Raw genomic sequence first — 19,123 nt, 5'->3', positions numbered from 1 at the left:
CTGTCAAACTTTATATAAGGTTTAGTGCTAATTCCCGTCGTATAGTAAGGAAAGTTACATCAATTTTCATCATTTCTTCGAAGGATTTCAACGACTAATCCAAAAACACTTGTGCTGATTTGAGTCAAACACTGGCGTACCTTCCAATCCGTGCACTTTAATTTCACTAAAAAGCGATCATTATAAGCACTTTATTGAAATTACGCAGCTGACTTTATTTCTTGCATTCGTCGTACTGTTTTAAAATCCGTCTTCTGGCGATAAAATCAGCTAATTACTGTGAAATAATTCTTTTTTCGACTTTCAAATCACTAATAACCCTGTAAATAAAGTGTAAAATTCATTTCACATACTTTGCCGATAGACAAACTGGCAACAAGGGGTGTGACATAATTGTTTTATTCGAAGAAAATAAAAGTGAGAAAAAAAGGATGATTCACAAACGTTAAAAAGAGTTAAAGTGCGATGGTTGAAAAACATGTGTTTTATAAGGTTAGAAAATAATGTTAATTTCAAATGGTGCTTTCTGGTGTTTTTCTGTAATGTTGTTCAAATGCGAATTTTGCCTCCGCCGCTTGACACAAACAACCGGCATCGATCCGCGCCACCGTAGTTTGTAGAAATTTATGCAGATAGTTTTTCGATGCCCCTCTTCAAGGCCAACAACAACGGAAAAGAATCGGGGGGAATTTCCACCTTCGTTGCGTTGCGTTGCGCGATTGGATTGGATATTGAATCGGATTGTTGTTGAACGGCTAAAAATTCACGTCACGCTTCCTTCTAGTGGCCGCAAACGCAAGCTGTGTGCGCGTGGAAGCATAGAAAGAATCAATTATCTTCCGCTGATTGGAGGATGAGGTGGATCTCGAAAATCACCTCGTTGCTTTGTTTATTCGAGAACCGGTCCCCTCGATTACTGCTTGATGATACTTACGCGCCCCCCACTTGTCCGTGTGTAAAAAAGGTTCTGTTTTCATTTATGTTTTTTGGGAAAAATACTGAACACAGAATGTTAAACACGGTTGAATAGAAATAGACGAAATAGTTTCAAATCGGGTGACAAATCGGACAACAACTGGAATTACTTGGATTCGGGTACGGTGGATTTTCGAATGACCATGACATCAAAACCTGTTAACACACCTACGGATGAGTGTCGGATGTTTCGAGCAGATCGTTAGTTCCAAAGCTGAGAACGCGTTTTAGGTTATTTATCGACTCTAGACAAGGCTAAGCCGCCATCGGGGGCGCTTGTCTTTTCTCCAGGCACTATATTTTTTTTGTTTTCGTTTTGACAAATGGCTCCCGTTCAGTCAGAAGTAGTAGGCCCTGACTGGTGCGAATCGAATCGCGCTTGTTTTGATACAAAATTGGTAATTCTATTTTTGGAAGTTGTGCATTTGAATTGGGTTGAAACGGAGAAGAGAAAAAAACGTTCCATAATAGGTCACCCTCAGAACCGTCTGCGTTTGATGCGCTTCGATCGCGTCTGTTGTTACGCTTACAATCGCGCGCGAGTCGGTAGTGAGAATGAAATAAAGACTTAAAGTGGTGATGTAATTTGTTTTCCACAATAGCTAGAATTAAATAACAGTTCAGTTAGAATGAAGCATGTGTGTAAAACTTGAATTAGAATCCATCGTTCGGAAAACGAATCATGTTTAGATCATAGGATAGATTTACGTAAGGCTTATCCAATTAATTCGAGGTTGGTTACAAAATCTGCGACTCCATAATAGGATTATAAGCTGTCGTCTAACCACCAATGTTTAAATAATTTGAAACTAAATATTTTTGACACCTCTTTAGACTGTTTCGAATCATATCGGTTCTCTTTCTTTCGAGGTGGTCAGGCACATGGTCTTGTCAAGCTTAAAATTCGGCATCGCTGGGCTCCGCTGCGATTGAATCTCGTTCTCTCGATCACTTGTAATCCTCAAACCCAAGCACAGCTTTGCTTCGTCTAGATTCTTCAACTTGCAGTGGTTGTTCAGGAACGATTTCAGTTTCAGTTTCATTTCTGCGTCATGCGTCGTTCTGCGAACACCAGAAAATCAGGTCAAATTCTCGCAACGCCTGGTTGAGCTGAGTTTTTCAAACCCTGCTTGATTGTTTGAGTTTGTACGATGCACGTTCTACCATGCACACTTTTGTCAGACCAGCAACAAAAAGTCTTTGGATTGTTCCATATAGATTTCTTCGTTCTGAGATTGTCTCGAATTACATCCATTTGTTCGATGTCGAGACTACACTGTACCGCCGAAGCCATCAAGTAACGCAAGGTAGAGTACCGCACAACTGGAGAGTAGACTTTGGTATACTCGATTCCAGACCGCTGCCGAACTCGGTGTGTCTCTCGGTCTGATCACCAACTCCACGCTTGGCCTTGAACACCCACTTCGTTCGGATCGTCTTCCGTCCTAGTGGTAGCTCGGTTAGCTCCCAGGTTTCGTTCTCCTCCAGAGTTCGGATCTCTTCTATCATCGTCTTTTTCCAATGCTTGCGGTTATCTCGCTCTAGCGCCCCAGCAACGCCCGACCCGACAAGGGTCATCGGAATCAATCATAATCGTCACAGCGGGCTACTCGCCTGGAACGACGCGCTCCCGACCGGTAGCGCGTGCCTCGACCCTTGCTGCTGATCAACTGGTTTCAGTCCCATTGTCGGTCCTCAATACCTTTGCTTTCTTCTAAACTGTTATGTCGGTTGGCCATTGCCTTGAAATCTTCGTCGGCTTCGTATACTTTTCCCTTCGATTCTAAGAAGTACACGAACACTTTTCAACCAGAATTGTCCGTGAAGGTTAGGAAGTAACGACTCCGTCCTCGGAAAGGCGCTGCCACCCAGAAGGGGAAGCTGCTAAAGCTCCAACCCCTGGTCTGGAAGTCGTGAAGTGCCGAGACTCAGGGTGTTGTGATTACGGAGGAGATTTTGGATGTGTGGATTGACCTGACAAAACGTACCTTTTACGAAATTTTATTCGCACAAAAAGTGTACGACGGGGCTGATACAATCGACTGTCAAGGTCATCATCCGGGTGGGCGGCGAGGTCAGAGAACCGTCCGATCATCTTCGGAGAAGCCGGATGTAACGTGGGGGCCTGAGGGCGACTGTGGTAATTGACTGCAGTCTGATCTCCACCAAAGGTTATCGGCCGGATAGCGTACGATGACAACTCGCTGGATCACGGGTATAGCCCGGGGCAACGTCATAATTTCAGCGACTGGATGACCTTTTCCAGGACCTCGTTTGATCGAGATCAAGGCTCACTTTCACTTGGCTGGATTTCGGTTCTCCATGGGTTAACTATAACACCTCGTGCGACTAACTGAACTCGTTCGTCTCCTTAGCTTGTCTCCTCAGCACTCCGGATCTACCCATCCGTTCGGCACCTCAAGATCGGCCCTCTCTTCATCGGGACCACTCTACCCGCACCTGACTTCCTGGCTCAATCAGTCGGTTCAATGGAGTGACCTACAGGTGAGCCCTCTGCGTGTCGAAATGCAAACATCCGCGATATTCAGCACCGCGCGTTTGCCATACTAATTAAACTATCTGCACATAATTTGGGCCCTACATTGCCACACAAAATAAAGTTACCAACGAACGGTAACACTCCACAGGGCAACATACGTTCGAATATACCAGATCCAGAAGGCCGTTCGCGCTCGAGGATCTCCACCAGCCGAGTGTCCACCATGGACACTAGTTCTAGCATGCTCTATGAATTTTAAATGTCCGAACCGCTTGTGCCAGGATCCAGCTTCCACTGCCAAGAACGATATGTGGTTTTTCTTTTTGTTTGGCCGGTACAGTCCATCCCTTCGCGTTGAATACCATCGTTAGCCCTTTCTTGCAGATTCTACTCACCGATAATAGGTGGGTAGTCAGATCAGGAACGTGTAGAGTTTCCTAACTTCGATTGGTCCTTCCTCCAAGCGAGGACTCCAGAACTCAAGACTGGGCATAGAAGGAGGTCCGCATATACATAGTATAGGATGATACTACTAACGACATCTCTTATCCCAAGAGAGTTAGTATTGCTTATAAGTGTGACTCTGATTCTGACGTCTATTTACTGCCGCGAACCGATTCAAATGATATCGCGACGAGCAATCGAGTCGAGCAGGCAGGTAGAGCAGGCAAGTAGAGCAGTCGAATCAAGCAGCTGAGTCGAGCAGTCGAGCAGTCGAGTCCAAGAGTCGAGTCAAGCAGTTAAATCGAGCAGTCTAGTCGAGCAGTTGAATCAAGCTGTTCATGCAAGCAGTCCAGTCGAGCAGTCTAGTTGAGCTGTCGAATCGAATAGTCGAGTCGAGAGCCAATGAGATATGCACAGGTGAGGAAGAGAGTTTCACTGTTTTTTGTTGGTTATTTTTACCAATGTATGAATGTTTATTCAACCCGGATTGAAATGAGATAAATTTTATCCATCAAATAGGAGTTGAATCGAGTAGTTGAGTAGTCTTGTGGCCCAGTCGAGCAGTTGTATCGAGTCGAGCTGTTGAGTCGATTCAAGCAATTGAGTCGAATCAAATCGAGCAGCTAAATCGAGTATAGTCGAGCAGTGGGGTCGAGTAATAAGTCGAGCAGCCAATTCCAATCATCGAATCGAGCAGTTCAGTCAAGCAGTCGAGTAAAGCAGTTGAATCGAGCAGTCGGGTCGCTTTGCCGGATCGAGCAGTTGAGTCGAGCAGTTGAATCGAGTAGTCGAGCAGTGGGATCGAGTAGTAAATTGAGCGGTCGAATCGAACAGTTGAGTCGAGCAGTTAAATCGAGCTGTTCAGTCAAGTGGTCGTCAAATCGAGCAGTCGAATGGAACAGTCCTGTCGAGCAGTTCAGTTGAGCAGTCCAGTCGAGCAGTCTAGTCGATCGGTTGAGCAATCGAGCAGTTCGGCAATCGACCAGTGAGGTGACTGAGAATAGAACCCATTGCTACGAAAGCACGGCGTCCTGTCAGAGACCCCAGACCCGGTTTTGGCTACAGACAAGCCTCTTAGGTCATCGTAGTCAGCATAGCCCACCACAGAGCCTTCTGTTTTGGCTTGGAAGTGTCCTGCTTTTGCGGACAATTCGCTGCAATATGACTTAGTTTATTGTACGTAAAGTACGCTCCGTTCTGCTTCTCTGCTTTCGGCTGCCGTCGTTTCTGCTCGGTATAGAGAGCTCCTTCCACGTCTTCAACGGCCACTTCATGGCCAGCAAAATATTCGCCTTTACAACGTCTGCCGCCAATTCCATTCTGGACGCTTGAAGTCCCATAATCATGGGGTTGTAGTATCCATGGATCGTTGGCTTCGAAACCGATTTCGTTGGTCTTAGTCACCAGCTCGCCCACATAGTCCTCTGTCAACCGTCAGCCGGTGCAGCAAGTCCGCAGCAGACCGTTGTCCTGGGACACCTTCTGCTGGAACGGCTGCTGCCTCCTGCAACTCCGCCAGCGTTCTAACGGTTTCGTCCGTGTACCAGGATTCCAGACCATTGGGTCTCCGGGCTGTGTACAAAGCCTGTACTGGGGATGAAATTTATTTTTTAACTATTCACCGGGTATCAACAACTTCCATTTGCCAAGACCCGCTTACTGTGATCGTGGGTTACTTCAGCAACCACCCTACATCACAGTGACAAGCTATAGGTTATGTTCCCAACGATGCATCTGAACAGTTTGTTTATAAAAATTAACAGACATTTCATACCGTTTGTTTATTGTCCCCCAAAGCGAACGAGTTTTCCTCAGATTGAATTGCCTGGTCTAGCCTTGATTGACAGGTTTTGTTTTTGCTTCACTAGAGAACATTTTCGGTTGAGAGCGATAGTAAAAATGTATTTTCAGCCACGGACAAAATGCAAATTTGATTACCTCTACCAGTCTGGGGAACCAAACTGCTGCTGTGGTGCCGCATCTGTGTTCGTCATTCTACGGCAAGATTAATGATTTGATTTGTGCGCAGAAAAACTGCACAACTCAGTCAGGACACCAACAGAAGACACTGACAGCGACGCACGCACGCACGCATACAGCAACGATTCCCATTCAAGTCGCGTAGATTTCGACCATCTGTTCGGGCGTGTGAAAGAATGAAACTTTTCCACTATCCCCCCTTTTCGAGCAGCTCAAACCGTTCGGTTTATTCTGTTTGCTCTACCAGTGAGTGTAACCACATTCACATAACCTCTCTCTCTACAGTTGTTTACTTCTAAACCTAACCAAATTCTGCTTCACACTGCTTCCAAAAAAAAAACAACACAAAAAAACTTCTACGATGAAACAAAACAACATGCCTGCAAAGCGGCTAAAGCGATGCTGGCCGCTGCGCTGGCTGGATGATGCCTCACACGTCAGTCAGTCAGCTCGACGTTTTACACTTCCTTCCTATCCGTACCGTAGTGTATTCGTCGACGTTCCACGACGACGGTACACCTACACATCACTTTCCCTCCCTCTTCCGAAGGAATCGAGTGAGTGTGAAAAGTGGAATTTATTGAACTGGAAATCGACTCGACCGCCCAGCCGCGCGACCGCGGTCACCGTGCGGCCGCCACCCGGAGTATGTCTCCTGAACCAGCAGAAATAAGAAAGATCGAGTGCGAGATTTTCCTTCTTCTAGTAACGAACGATTGTGCCTTTCATCCCGCAGTCTTTCATTCGATGAGATGACAGTTATGTTTTTTGGTCGAAAACACATTTTTGCCGTCGTCGATGTAATGTTCTTTCGGTCAGTATCGTGGATACCGAAAAGGGTGATGAGTGACCTATCTGCCGAGATTAATCGTTGTAAGAACTAAGAATATACAGCTCAATCAGTTTATTAGAGTCTATGTTTACAATCAGACGTAATTATCATCATTCCGAAATTCCTTAATATTAGGTATAAATAAGTCGGTAAACAAGCAATTCTGTTTGATTGCATTTCAATGGTTAACAAACAACTCGACGAATCGAAACAGCCTAAGGCCGGCGGCTTCCGACAACTAGCGGGAGAAGGCATAAATCAACCGACATTAGATTGTTTTGCGGAAAAAATGCCAAGGCTCTGGCTACCAGTTCGTGACTGATTGCACTGTCAAGGCATTCGCCGGTATTACCTAGGTGTCCTAGGTCGTGAAAAGCAATAACTATTCGCACGGATCGTTGACGGGTAATTAGTCTTCCTTAAGTAGTTAATTGCTCTCATCATAAGGACAAGGCGCTTTGCTTTATTATTATTATTAGCCTCTTCATTCGCCGAGAAGGCAACTGCAAACTTTTCACTCGTTTGACACTGGCGTCCGAAAAATTCCGTTGCATCAATCGATAAGATCCGTTGCTATTTTGCCGTGTTTACCTACGTTATCAAGTCCAATTTTTATTTTGGCTCGTTATCATCGAATGTTGCGCGAGCGTAAAAAATATTTGCTTGCCCTGCGAGGGGCACCACAAGACACACCTTGGAGGGTATCTATTGTCGCCGACCGATGAATTATTGACGGCCGGAACACCCAGCGCACTCGCCAGCAATCGATCATATCAATATCGTTACAAGCGAATAAAAACTGTCATCTTACACTAACGATTATGTCATTTCTCTTTACTTCCTCCCAACTAGAGCGACATCTGGCGCCAATGGAATCTTTTCACGCCGGCTGGACTTCTCCTCGTTCAACATGCTGCCCCGGCAGAGGATAAATTCGTACTCAATCAAGGTAAGTCCCCGTGCAGGCTGACAGCCGTTCCGTTCGGTTTATGCTGTTGTGATTTCTCTAATTACTGCCGCCTAAGCACATTCGGCTCCACGACAAATTCAGGTCGCGTGTATCGTATTCCAACGAGCGAAACGCCTACTGGGATCCAGTCACGGAAATCGGTCAAAACGATTTGCGCAGCGATCAAATTTCGCGCGGTTAGCGAGAACTCGATAATTCTCGCAGACGGAATGAAAAAATAATAATAAAAACAATCAACTAGTCTCGCACTTTGCGCTGTATTGTGCAATACTAACGTAAACAACAACCCTTACTCAATGAGGCGATAGGGCACACTGCAAATTGCACTATTATCGCTCCCCCCTTGAGTGGTGTGGCAGCGTGTAGTTCATAAATAGTTTCGAGAGAAGGCCTGACCAGCCCTAACCAAGCGGCTATTTGCCTATTCACGCTCGATCAACGGCGGCTACTAACGCCAACGTTAAACGTGCCGTCATAAGTTTAGTTTTTTACTGTCGGCAGCGACGGACGAAGTGGCCCAGGGGTGGCTGGCAAGCTCCTCCATCTGTCAATGCTTCGCGTAATAACTAGTTCGGGTGCGCATTCCACATTAGTTCGACGCTTCACTACTTACTCAGCGGTTACTATTTTTAGCCGAGGGGTCCCCCAGTATGCCGCCGCCGCCACAACCACTGACACCTACCGTCACGTTTTTCCGCACGTCCAACACCGCTACTGCTACTACGCATTGTCTCGTTCGGTGGAAAGGGAAATGGAAATGTGCACGATTTATTACATCATTTGTAATTGTTCACCGTCGGACCGGGACTGCAGCCGAACTAAATTCCTGATCGGGTGTAATGAATGGTTTCCCAGCAGGCAACCGTGCCGCTGGGCAACCTTGTAAATTAATTAGGTTCCTTTGATGAAAGAGTTCTTTTTCTCTTTGAGCAAACAGTCTTTGACACTTCATTGTTTGTGTTTGGGTTGCCCTCGCTCACTCATTAGTAGCCAGCTTCCTCGCGTTTGTGGTACGTTTTTGAGGTTATGCTTCAAAAGCATCAATCGTAAACATCAAAATCGAAGTCGAAACCAAACAAAGAGTTCAAATGTTATTGAGCACCAAATTATACTGGTTACAATTCCACTTTAGCTTTGCATGAAGTTATCCTTTATGCCTGCCGTGTTAATCACCATCTAAACAAGGAAAAGGAAGCTTTTGTGGCCATCGTTTTTCTTCTTTATTGTCTCGTATCGCAGTAAGCAGTGAAAAATGATACGTAATTAACATCGAATTAAGTGTCCCCTCCCCCCCCCCTACCGGGTTACTAGGAAAGGTGTTTTTCTTTGCGCTCCCACGCCCGCCGCCTCCGTAGCAGACACGCACACACGTGCGCCACTTTTCCGTGATAAATAGGCTAATTTTTTACAGCCCTCGCTGGCTGGCGTGCCGAAGGTGGTGAGAAAGTTGTCAGACGTCTGCACGGTGGCGACACACGGTGTTTATTTTGGCTTTCTGTTCCGTTCTGGTTGCCAATCGAAGGTGGCCGGCACGGGTGGTGGTTCCGTCTGGAACCGTTCTGCGGCCCAGGTGGCGGCCGGGGGCACTTCTAATCCGACTGAGATTAAGTAGCGCGAGTTGTGCTGCTGCAGCAGTCACGAAACGACGACAACAAAGCTCTGCGATTTGCTTTTTTTGTTAGAAGCAAACTCCCCTAAATTGAGGTAATCAATTTTGGGAACTTTTGCAGTGATTAAGATATTAAGAGCAGTGGGCGAAGCAATCGAAAAAAAAAAGTTCGAAATAAATTCGACAAATCGAACAGTTTCCAAACCTATCACGGTTGTCAAATTTTCGGTCGTTTGCCCTTTGTTCCGCCATAACTTCGCTTGTCAACCAAAAACACGGGAATCATATTTTACGTCTTCCTCGCAGTAACAATATCAGACATTTCAGCAACACCATTATTATCGTTTGTGGTTACAGATTGTTTTGACTTGAGAATGGAATCCCGCCCAGCATGAATAATGATAATGACAGAATGACACTCGACACACCCCCCGTTCCCTAGCGAAATCGAACTTACGTCTCCAGTCGGCAGCCAGCCAGCAAGCAATCAATTTAATTTCGGTTTGTTTAACATGAATCGAACCCGGTGCCGGTTGTTGGTGATTGACTTTGGGGCACCTGTGAGCTTTGTTCTTACGGAAGGGTTTGAACCGGAACGCTAGCTATAGAGAACCGGGTCGATGAACCGAGAGTATTCTTTATCGAGTGACAGTCGGAGCTCGGAGGAGATGTGCCAACAGACGGGAAGCGCGGAAGACGACAGTCTGAGAGATGTCAAGCACGTGACGAGGAAGGCGAAAGTTCAACCTTCCTCGTGGACTTTTGCTCGGTCGAGCGCGGTGCGACGGAAGGCGAAGCTTAGGAAGGTGTTTGACATTGATATTCATTGAATATTAATATCGGTAAAGTTGCCGTTTTCGGCGAGGTTCCAGTTCGATGTTTGTGGCAAACGAAAACAATTTAAATATCTGTATCACTTCGTGGCTTGCCGGAATCGACCGAGTAGCAGGGAACGGGGAATCCGAAACCGGGTACGTGACGCGAAGGAAAATCCTTCGTACGTGATTTTATTAAACTGAAATTAAATCCTCCTCAGACGGCTCTGCCGTGACTGGGTGTCTTCGAGTGGATCGAAGCTGAAACCATTTTAGCGCAAATGTTTATCTTTTCCTAACTTGAAACAGAGACTGGCAGTCTCAGACTGCTGCATCGATGGCAGGCACTACCCTTATCGGACTGAGCTCTGCCCCAATCGATTTGGCAACACTGTCTGGCCAGATTCATCGAAGCCGGCTGCGGCTGGGAAATAAATTGCAGCAAATTGAAAATTGAGCCCCCGCTGATTCTGACTGACTGCGCTGAGTTGCAAGCTGTTTTATAGCACTTTCTTGGGGACAATCACCTTTGCCACCAGCAGAGCAGGATAAGGATGGCTGGTCCGGAATAAATCCAAATTTATGCCGGGAACTGTCGTTCACGCTGTCCGGTTCCAAGTAGCTTTTAACGACACTGGTGGCGTTGAGAAAAAAAAGCCAGCTAATATCGCCATCGTTAATTAGCAATAATTGGACTCATTAACGGTTTTTATGGTGGGTCGGAAAGCTTCCGAAATGGCTTCCAGTGAAAGTAATCACAAGCAGGGTTTCGGAAAACTCTTTCCTGGCAAGCTGATCCTGCAGTACGGTAAGTAGCACGGCAGTATTGACAGTGTTGACGACACACCTTTCTTTGAAAGATCAACTCAGCTTCGTCTGCCTACACCACCTCATCCTCGCGGCGGCGTGAGCCCAGACGAGCAAGTAGCAGACAGCAATCAGTGTCAGTTGAGGCAGCCATGCTGACACTCGAGCTTGATGAAGGACCCACCGAAAATTGAAAATCGTCACTTTGTCCCGCCCCCCGTCAACTGCCAAAGCCTACTGCCTCGTTTGCGAGACGGCAACACGGTACCTACAGGGTGATGAATTATTTATTTACAGATATGTTTTTACTGCTTTTTTCCTCCTTGGCAGAGGATCAAAAAGCAACTCTTTACTTTCTTCCCACGCTTCACGGCGAAAAGGGACGAAAATTTATGATAAACGGGATCGATAAATAAATTAAGTGAGATTTATTCCGAGCCCTGCTCGTGAGTGTGTTTATGTGAAGGAGAAGACGGGGGGCTCACAGATGTAACTGATAACCGAAACGGAAACAGACGCTGAGGATTAGCTTTTACGAGACAGTAATTGAATTTTTATGATTTAATTGGAAATTGTACTATTCAGTTGGATTCAAGTTTCTTTTTCTCCAGAGAATGGCTCTTCACCTTTACGAATCACACGCCGTTGGGTTGGGGATAATGCAAACAATGAACGGTGTCCAGTCCACTTCATCTCTGGGAAAAAAGGAAATACAAAGCGGGATTGTCACCCACACGCACGCACATCCAGACATATAGTCCGGATTATACTTTAATTGCTTTCAGAGTCTGTGAAGCACCGGACTTTTGTGGAAGTTATTGGGAAACTTTCCAACCCGAAAGCCGGAAAAGGAAATCGATTTTCTCGTTACTGCTGCTGTTTCCATTGCTTGTGCTGTTTTTCTTCTTGTGCAGAATATAAATTGATTGCTTATCGATTTTAAAAGAACGTCGGAAAGCTTCCGAACTTTTATCGTCGGCGAAACAAAACTTTTTTTTTCTTTTGCTTCGCTGCCATTCTTGCGTGTCCAGGTTTGTCCCTGCTGCGTGGGAAAATGTGGCAGCGAGACCAAAAAAAATTACCGACCGTCGTCTTCGAGGAGGTAAAAAATAACTCGCTATCAAACACCAATAAATCACTGTGAAGAGGTTTTTTTCCTGTTCTTCGCAGTCGGTGGCCACAAAAATGCAGCACCAAACAATGCCCGAAAGTTTGTCCTCCTGTCGGTCCGATTACCCCGGATGGGAGTGGACCGGGCGCGCCATCACGATAAGACATGATCCATACGGTTGGCAGGGAATATTTTATTCGAAACTTTTGGGCCCCACCGAAGGAAACAGTCTGCCGCAGCCTGTTAGTCGAATTCCGGGGACCGGACTGTTATACATATATTACTTATCGCGCCACAGGAACTTGGGTAAACTTAAATCCTCTCACAATGTGTGAAAACGGTAAGCTTTTCGTCACCAGATGTCGCTTTGTTTATTTGTAACATTTGTTACAAGTATTCCTGGAAAGAGACTTCTCGAAGAATTAATCCAGCAACGCTAGTTCATGACCAATTTATTCCGGATATTCCCCACATTGGCCCGATTCAACCAAAATAAACATCACAGCTCTATTTGACAAGCCCAACTAACGTGTAACGTCACATCTGCCGATCAAAGAATTACCCATCGATCTGTCGTTTCCCTCGGCATCCCAACATCCCCATCGTCCGGGCTTCCTTCCCGCTCATCTTTTGCTTCAAGGACGAGCACTTGCTGCATGCATGGCTTTCTTTACGACCGACTGCGGCCAATTATCCTCATCACTCAGCTGACATCCGACCGAGAGTGAGTGGTGACAATAACCCCGTCACTGCCCTGTTAGTCGTCCTCGCCGTCAATGTCGTCAGCTGTCTCGCCGTTTGTTGATTTTTACCCGAGCCCCCACGGTTTCCCCCGGTTATCTCCGACGTAGCGTCTTCCTCCAGCGCCCAATATTTTGATACAATAATAAAGCTATCAAAAAATTTATTACATTTTAATAATATTTCGCCGCCATCGTCAACGTCCTCTTCTTACGGGGGACACCGACAACAATGACACACCGTCGCGCGTCAAGCTCGTTCGCCCCATCATATGTTTATTTTATCACTTGCGGTGTTTGTTCGCTCGCCTGCTCCTCCGCCCGAATGGCTGCAATCAGTCGGGCAAACAACGGACGCGCCTTGTTTCGGTTCGGTTCGTCGGCGAAGAAGAATGTTCCGGAGGATCGTGGACCAACCAACCAACGTGTATTTTACATCGACATGGACAGAGCAGATTATGGGCCCAACTTTGTTGAGGAAGAAAGGCGGGGGCGGGACTCTGAGGTGTTTTATTCAGGCTGTTTATTTTGGCATTAGCATCGTTATCGTATCGCTCCCGCCCGCTTGATTCAAAGCTGTTCCTTTCCAGCGGCCAGCAGAAACCGCAGGATCAGCTGTTAACGGGACGTTCGGCAGACGAATGGCGCGAGGTGAACAACCTTCCGGAGAGTTTTATCCTGTGGATGACGAATATTGGAGTTTGATCGGTTGAAACTGACCGACCGATGACATTTCAAAGCAAAAACGGTTCTGTCACGTGAAACTGCACCTTCAGATTAATCAATTAATAGCTGAGCTGTCAGCAGATTTTTCAATCCACTTCCGTTCATTGTGAGAATGGCACGAGCAAGGTGACAAAGGATTTCACACTTCCTACAAATCGTATTATTGTTCGACTAGTTTTTAAACTTTCAGGCGACGCAAAAACAAATAAAGAAAAGGCCGAAAATTGCCTGTTTAGCCTCCATCAGCTAAAAATCATAACCTACGGTAAGGTTTTTGCTCCTCACTTCCTGCCACGGACGATGAGCGGTAAGGATGACGACACGTCAAGTCATTGTTCCGCTTCGGTCTCCTTCCGAGTTGATGATGAATGAAAGGAGCAGTTATAAATAACCGATTTTGTTATAAGTCAAACGCTGCCGGCCGGGCGGACCGAGTCTGAACTGAACGCTTGTGGGGTGCGATCAATTCAGATAGCGAAGCATAGAAAAAGGATTACCGCCGCTCGCTCGGGGTTCCTTTTCCTGCGCCTCAGACGACGGGGGGACTTTCGATAAAGGTCAGTTCACCATCAACAGCTCACTTCTAGACCATTTAACCCGAGACGACAGTTCCGGTCAGTTGGGAAAATAGCCACTTTGAAGGAATCCGTCGCCCGGCTAGGTTCCCAGCGCCTCCGGCGACGGACGGTACAAAACAATCAGCGGGGAGGCCCTCGGGTGGCAATAAATCTTTCCAGTTTTTCGCACCTGCTACACCCGGCACCAGGCACGGCGCAACCGGAGACGGAAGGAGAGCCCATTAAAAGAATGAAATGACTATCCGTAATGGCTGCTGTTGCTTCCGCCAGACGCCGCCGCCGACGGGTCGTTAACCTTGAACCCGCGTGGGAGAATCGATTGAAGGAGGTCTTGAAATGTGCTCGAAATGGTTGATTTTGAAAGAGATCTGCGAGGCTTTGTTTGAATTTGTGTTCTAAAACACTGTTTAATCTAGAAGAACAAATTGGACTCAAAAAATCCCGGGAGAGTTTTAAACTGAGCAACTAATTAAAATAGTTTTGGTTGTTCACTGATATTCTTGAAAATATTTTGTTCATTTTGTTGCACAAATAAAACTCATTACTGATACGGGATCGATTAGTTTGTTTTCACCGTTTTGTTTTCGTTCGAATAAATCACAATCGGACGTTCGGTCCCATGCGCTGCTGGCAGTTTTTCTAAGGGAAAAGTTTGCCGACTTTTTTCGACGGATGTTTTGCCACTGATTGGGCTTTCTCGTTTCAAGTTTCTTTTTTGTTTTGTTAAGATCCAGCAAAAACTATTTTTCCGCTATTCATTCATTCGTCAGAAAAAGCTTTTTATTTCCGTTCCGAGCATTCCTACTGTGTCTGTGTTCCGTCCGTCGGCTGCTGGCTGATGGTGCGCTGCAACTGTCGTCGCACAAGTTGAGAACAAAAACCGGCAACGCTGGCTGGAAGAGAACGCACACACAAGGCACACTGCGCTCTGACAGCTGTCATATATCGTCTCTTCTGGCTGACTGCACTCGCATTCATCGTAACTCCATCCGGTGGTGCCCGCTCGCAGCAGCAGACCCCGCAGGGTTACTGAGCTTTGGAATTCAATTTCCTTTTCAATTCCCGTTGTTATTTCGCTAGTTGAGCAGCTTTGGGCTCACAGCAGATTTTTAATCGAGTGGACTCACACAAGAGCTTTAAAATAGAGTTCTATTTACTAAAATTCGATTAGTTTTAAAACCCAAAACTCTGTTGGACCACAGTTGTTTAGTTCTGGATGCAGTGCTTTAGCTAATCAAGTATACAGAAAAAGTCATCAATGTCTTTTCCTGGAAACTTGAAGTGAAACACGGGAAACAGTTTTGATTTTCTATAAGGGTCAATCTATTGCACCTAGGTATGAAGTTTCTCGTTCTATCGAATAGATATATATTATAATATATATATATATAAATGTTTTTTATGACACACAATGTAAAATTAGTAATTCCCTAACAATATAGTTAGTTGACTATAATGGGTGACCAATAAGAGTGAGCTCGACCTATTTAAACAGTTTTTTCATTAAAGAAATCCTAGCAACCCTATTTCCAACCTCTTTTTGCGTTACGAAGAACTTTTTTAGCGTTTTAAAGTCTTCCTTCTTTTCTAACTATTTATTTGTTTGACCAAAATCCGTTATTGGCGTTTTGAAAGTCTAAAACAGAGTTAGTAATGTGATTCATCACCAGCGCATGTTTATTCATAAAACTAGAAGATATTGTTTCACTGTATTGTTTAGATCGGAAATCACTTTTACTTTTCGTGTGTGTACATACCAAGGGGTTTCTAACAGCTATGATTACAACGCACCCTTGACGAAAATTATCTTTGATTACCAGTAATTTTTGATGATCATGCTCTTGTGATTACTGAATTACTGCGGATACATTCCGTTGGCCAGTGTTTGCGAAGATGTTTAATCTTTATATTGTTTCTTTGAGTTCTTATACAGTAATTCGATTTTGTCAGCCCCATGTTGACAAAATGGGGAAACTGACAAAAACGGGAAGTTTTTTTTACGATTTTTTTCAAAATTCAAGACTTAAGACCTTGCAATATCGAAGACTTCTACTAAAAATTAAATTTTAACCCTTAGTTTGTCAACGGAAATCTGAATGAACCGGCGCATTAGCTTTGAGTGGGAAAACTTGGTTTTAGGTTTATGGAACCTTTGGAAGACTTTCTTAAAATAAAAGTTCTATCGTCCATCGGAATTCAAATGTTGATTAATCCTCCTAAAAATGTAATGAAAAAATAATTTTTTTCTTCAGTTTAAATATAACACATTGATGTGTTCTGCAAAGTTTTACACCATATTATTACAAGAAATTTTGCTGAAGACAGTAACCTTCTATCTCTTCAGCAAAGATAGAAAAATCCTATTTCCCATAAACGAAAAATCGTTAAAATCAGTTTTTCTATTTTAACTGTTTTTGTAGTTGCTGTATTACTTTTTCCTCTTTCACAAAGTTGTACAAATAGTAAAAATACACAACATTGCTGAAAATAGTATACCTCTATCTTTGCTTGTTTAGGAACTATAGAACTTTTACTATAAAAATAACCTAATTTCAACCCCGAATTACTCGTAAGAAGGCATCATTTTATTCAAAAACTCTCCACAGAGAATCAGAATAGTTTCAAGCAGGCTAAAAAGTTTTAAAAATCATATTTAAAAGCACAAAAGTTAAACAAAATTTATAGGCTGACAAAATCGGGACAAAAAGCTGATAATTTCCACTGTGCTGATTCTATAGATGGGCCAATTGGCTCTTTTGTGTGAGTGGCTCCATTGTCTGCCGCGAATCGATTCATATCGGTCGGTGTTCAGACAAAACCCGGTGACAAAATTTTAGCTTCGAGAAAAACGATTACAAAGTTTGCTGCGTTCGAAATCATCATCTTATAACTCTGGCTGTTTGCAACATTTATGTAGTCTTGCAATGCAGTTGAATCAAGTAGTCTAGTCGAGCAGTAGAGTCGAGAAGAAGAGCCGAGCAATTGAATCGAACAGTAGTCAAGCAGTCTAGTCGAACCCCGTGGTTCAGTCGAGCAGTTGAGTTGGGCAGTCGAATCGAGTGGTTGAATCGAGCAGTCAAGGCTAACAGTATAATCAAGAAGCTGAGTCGAGTAGTCTAGTCGAGCAGTTGAATCGAGTAGTTAAGTCGAGCAGTCGAATCGAACAGTTAAGTCAAGCAGTTGAGTCGAGCAGTAGAATCATGCTGTCTAGTAGTAAATTGAGTCGAGCGGTCAGGGGTTGAGCGGTTGAGTCGAGCAGCTGTTTCGAATAGTTGAGTCAAGCAGTTGACTCGAGTAGTTTAGTCGAGTAGTTCAGTCGAGTAGTCCAGTCGAGCAATGGAATCAAGCAGTCGAATCGAACAGTTAAGCCAAGCAGTTGGGTCGAGCAGTTGACTCAAGCTATCCAGTAAAGCAGTACACTCGAGCAGTCGAATCGAGCAGTAAAGTCGAACAGTTCAATCGAGCTGTTGAGTCACGTAGTCTAGTCGAGCAGTTTAATCAAGTAGTCTAGTCGAGAAATTCAACCTAGCTGACTAGTTGAGCAGTCGAATCGAACAGTTCAGTCAAGCAGTTTAATCGAACAGTTCTGCCGAGCAGTTGAGTCGAACGGTCAAATCGAGCAGTTGTCAATCGAGAAGCAATGTGTCAAACAGTTGAATCGAGTAGCTAAGTCTAGTAGTACATTCGAGCAGGTAAATCGAGCTGTTCAGTCAAGCAGTCAACTCGATCTGTCCAATCAAGCAGTTGAGTCGGGCAGTCGAATCAAGCAGTTGAGTCGAGCAGTCGAATCAAACAGTTCAGTCGAGCAGTTCAGTTAAGCAGTCCAGAAGGTGACCAGTGAGGTGACTGAGAACGGAACCAATTGCTACGAAAGCATGACGTCCTATTAGGGGCCTGTTTTTAGTTACCGATGAGCCTCTTATGACGTCCTGTCAAAGACCTGGTTTTGGCTACAGACAAGCCTCTTTTATAAATAGATTGTTCTCTTGATTAGCCTTGATTAAGACAAGAGAGATTACAGGAATAATCAATGATTACTACACATTTCTATACCTTACTGGAAACTCGTTGGACAAGCATTGTTGTGATTTTTGATGGTTCGAACGATGAAAAACTTTGATAAACTAATTTTCAAATGAAAGGAGGAATGTAAGAATGTAAAGTGCTTATAATAATCGCTTTTTAGAGAAATTAAAGTTCACGGATCGGAAGGTGAGAATGTTTGAGTCAAATCGGCACAAGAACTTTTGGATTATTCGTTAGAATCCATCCAAGAAATGATTAAATTTAAGGTGGCTTGTCTTCCTACGACGGCAATTAGCAATCCAGTTTTTTACGAGCCATAATGGCGGACATGTTCGTAATATTTGAACAGCATTTTTGACATTTCCATAATCCTGCTTTTTACGAGCCATAATGGCGGACATGTTCGTAATATTAAAACAGCATTTTTGACATTTCCGTAATACATCGCACGTTTTCTTTCCGTGCGTTCACGCTAAAACTAAAGGAATGTACGGAAAGAAAACGTGCGATGTATTAGGGAAATGTCAAAAATGCTGTTCAAATCAAGCCCCTGGCAGACAACCATGTTCTCGCCGCCAACATCTCGTGTGTGCGAAAATGAAATAGCAATTCAGCACTGCGTTTCACTCAACTGCCAGCAGGTTGATTTGGGCCCGCTGTCAAATGTTGAGCCCCGGACATGCTGTCGCTGACGTTTACTGCAGCTCGATATAGAGATGTCGATGGGGTGGTTCAAATATTACGAACACGTGCGCCATTATGGCTCCTAAAAAGCTGGATAAAATAAATCCTAGTATGCAGCTTTTTATGAGCTATAATGGCGGACGTGTTCGTAATATTTGAACGGTATCTTTGACATTTCCGCGTACGAAAAGAAAACGTGCGATGTATTAGGGAAATGTCAAAAATGCTGTTCAAATATTACGAACGTAGGTTATGCCATTATGGCTCGTAAAATGCTGGATAGTAGAAAAGTTCACTTCACAGTTTTGGAAAACTTTGAAATGAAA

General features: G+C 44.5%; 1 protein-coding gene across 1 annotated transcript in view; it reads left to right on the top strand.

The window, feature by feature from the left end:
- LOC128741253 (headcase protein) overlaps nt 1–19,123 on the top strand; it is a 157,031-nt gene that overhangs the window by 43,999 nt on the left and 93,909 nt on the right. Inside the window, exon 2 of the mRNA XM_053836969.1 lies at nt 7,584–7,680. Within this exon, the coding sequence (XP_053692944.1) occupies nt 7,584–7,680 (97 nt within the window). The remainder of the gene's footprint in view (nt 1–7,583; nt 7,681–19,123) is intronic.

This window comes from Sabethes cyaneus, chromosome 1, assembly GCF_943734655.1.
Source record: "Sabethes cyaneus chromosome 1, idSabCyanKW18_F2, whole genome shotgun sequence".
Classification (NCBI taxonomy): domain Eukaryota; kingdom Metazoa; phylum Arthropoda; class Insecta; order Diptera; family Culicidae; genus Sabethes; species Sabethes cyaneus.
Note: the sequence above shows the minus strand (reverse complement) of the source record. Positions and strands in the feature narration are given on the sequence as shown.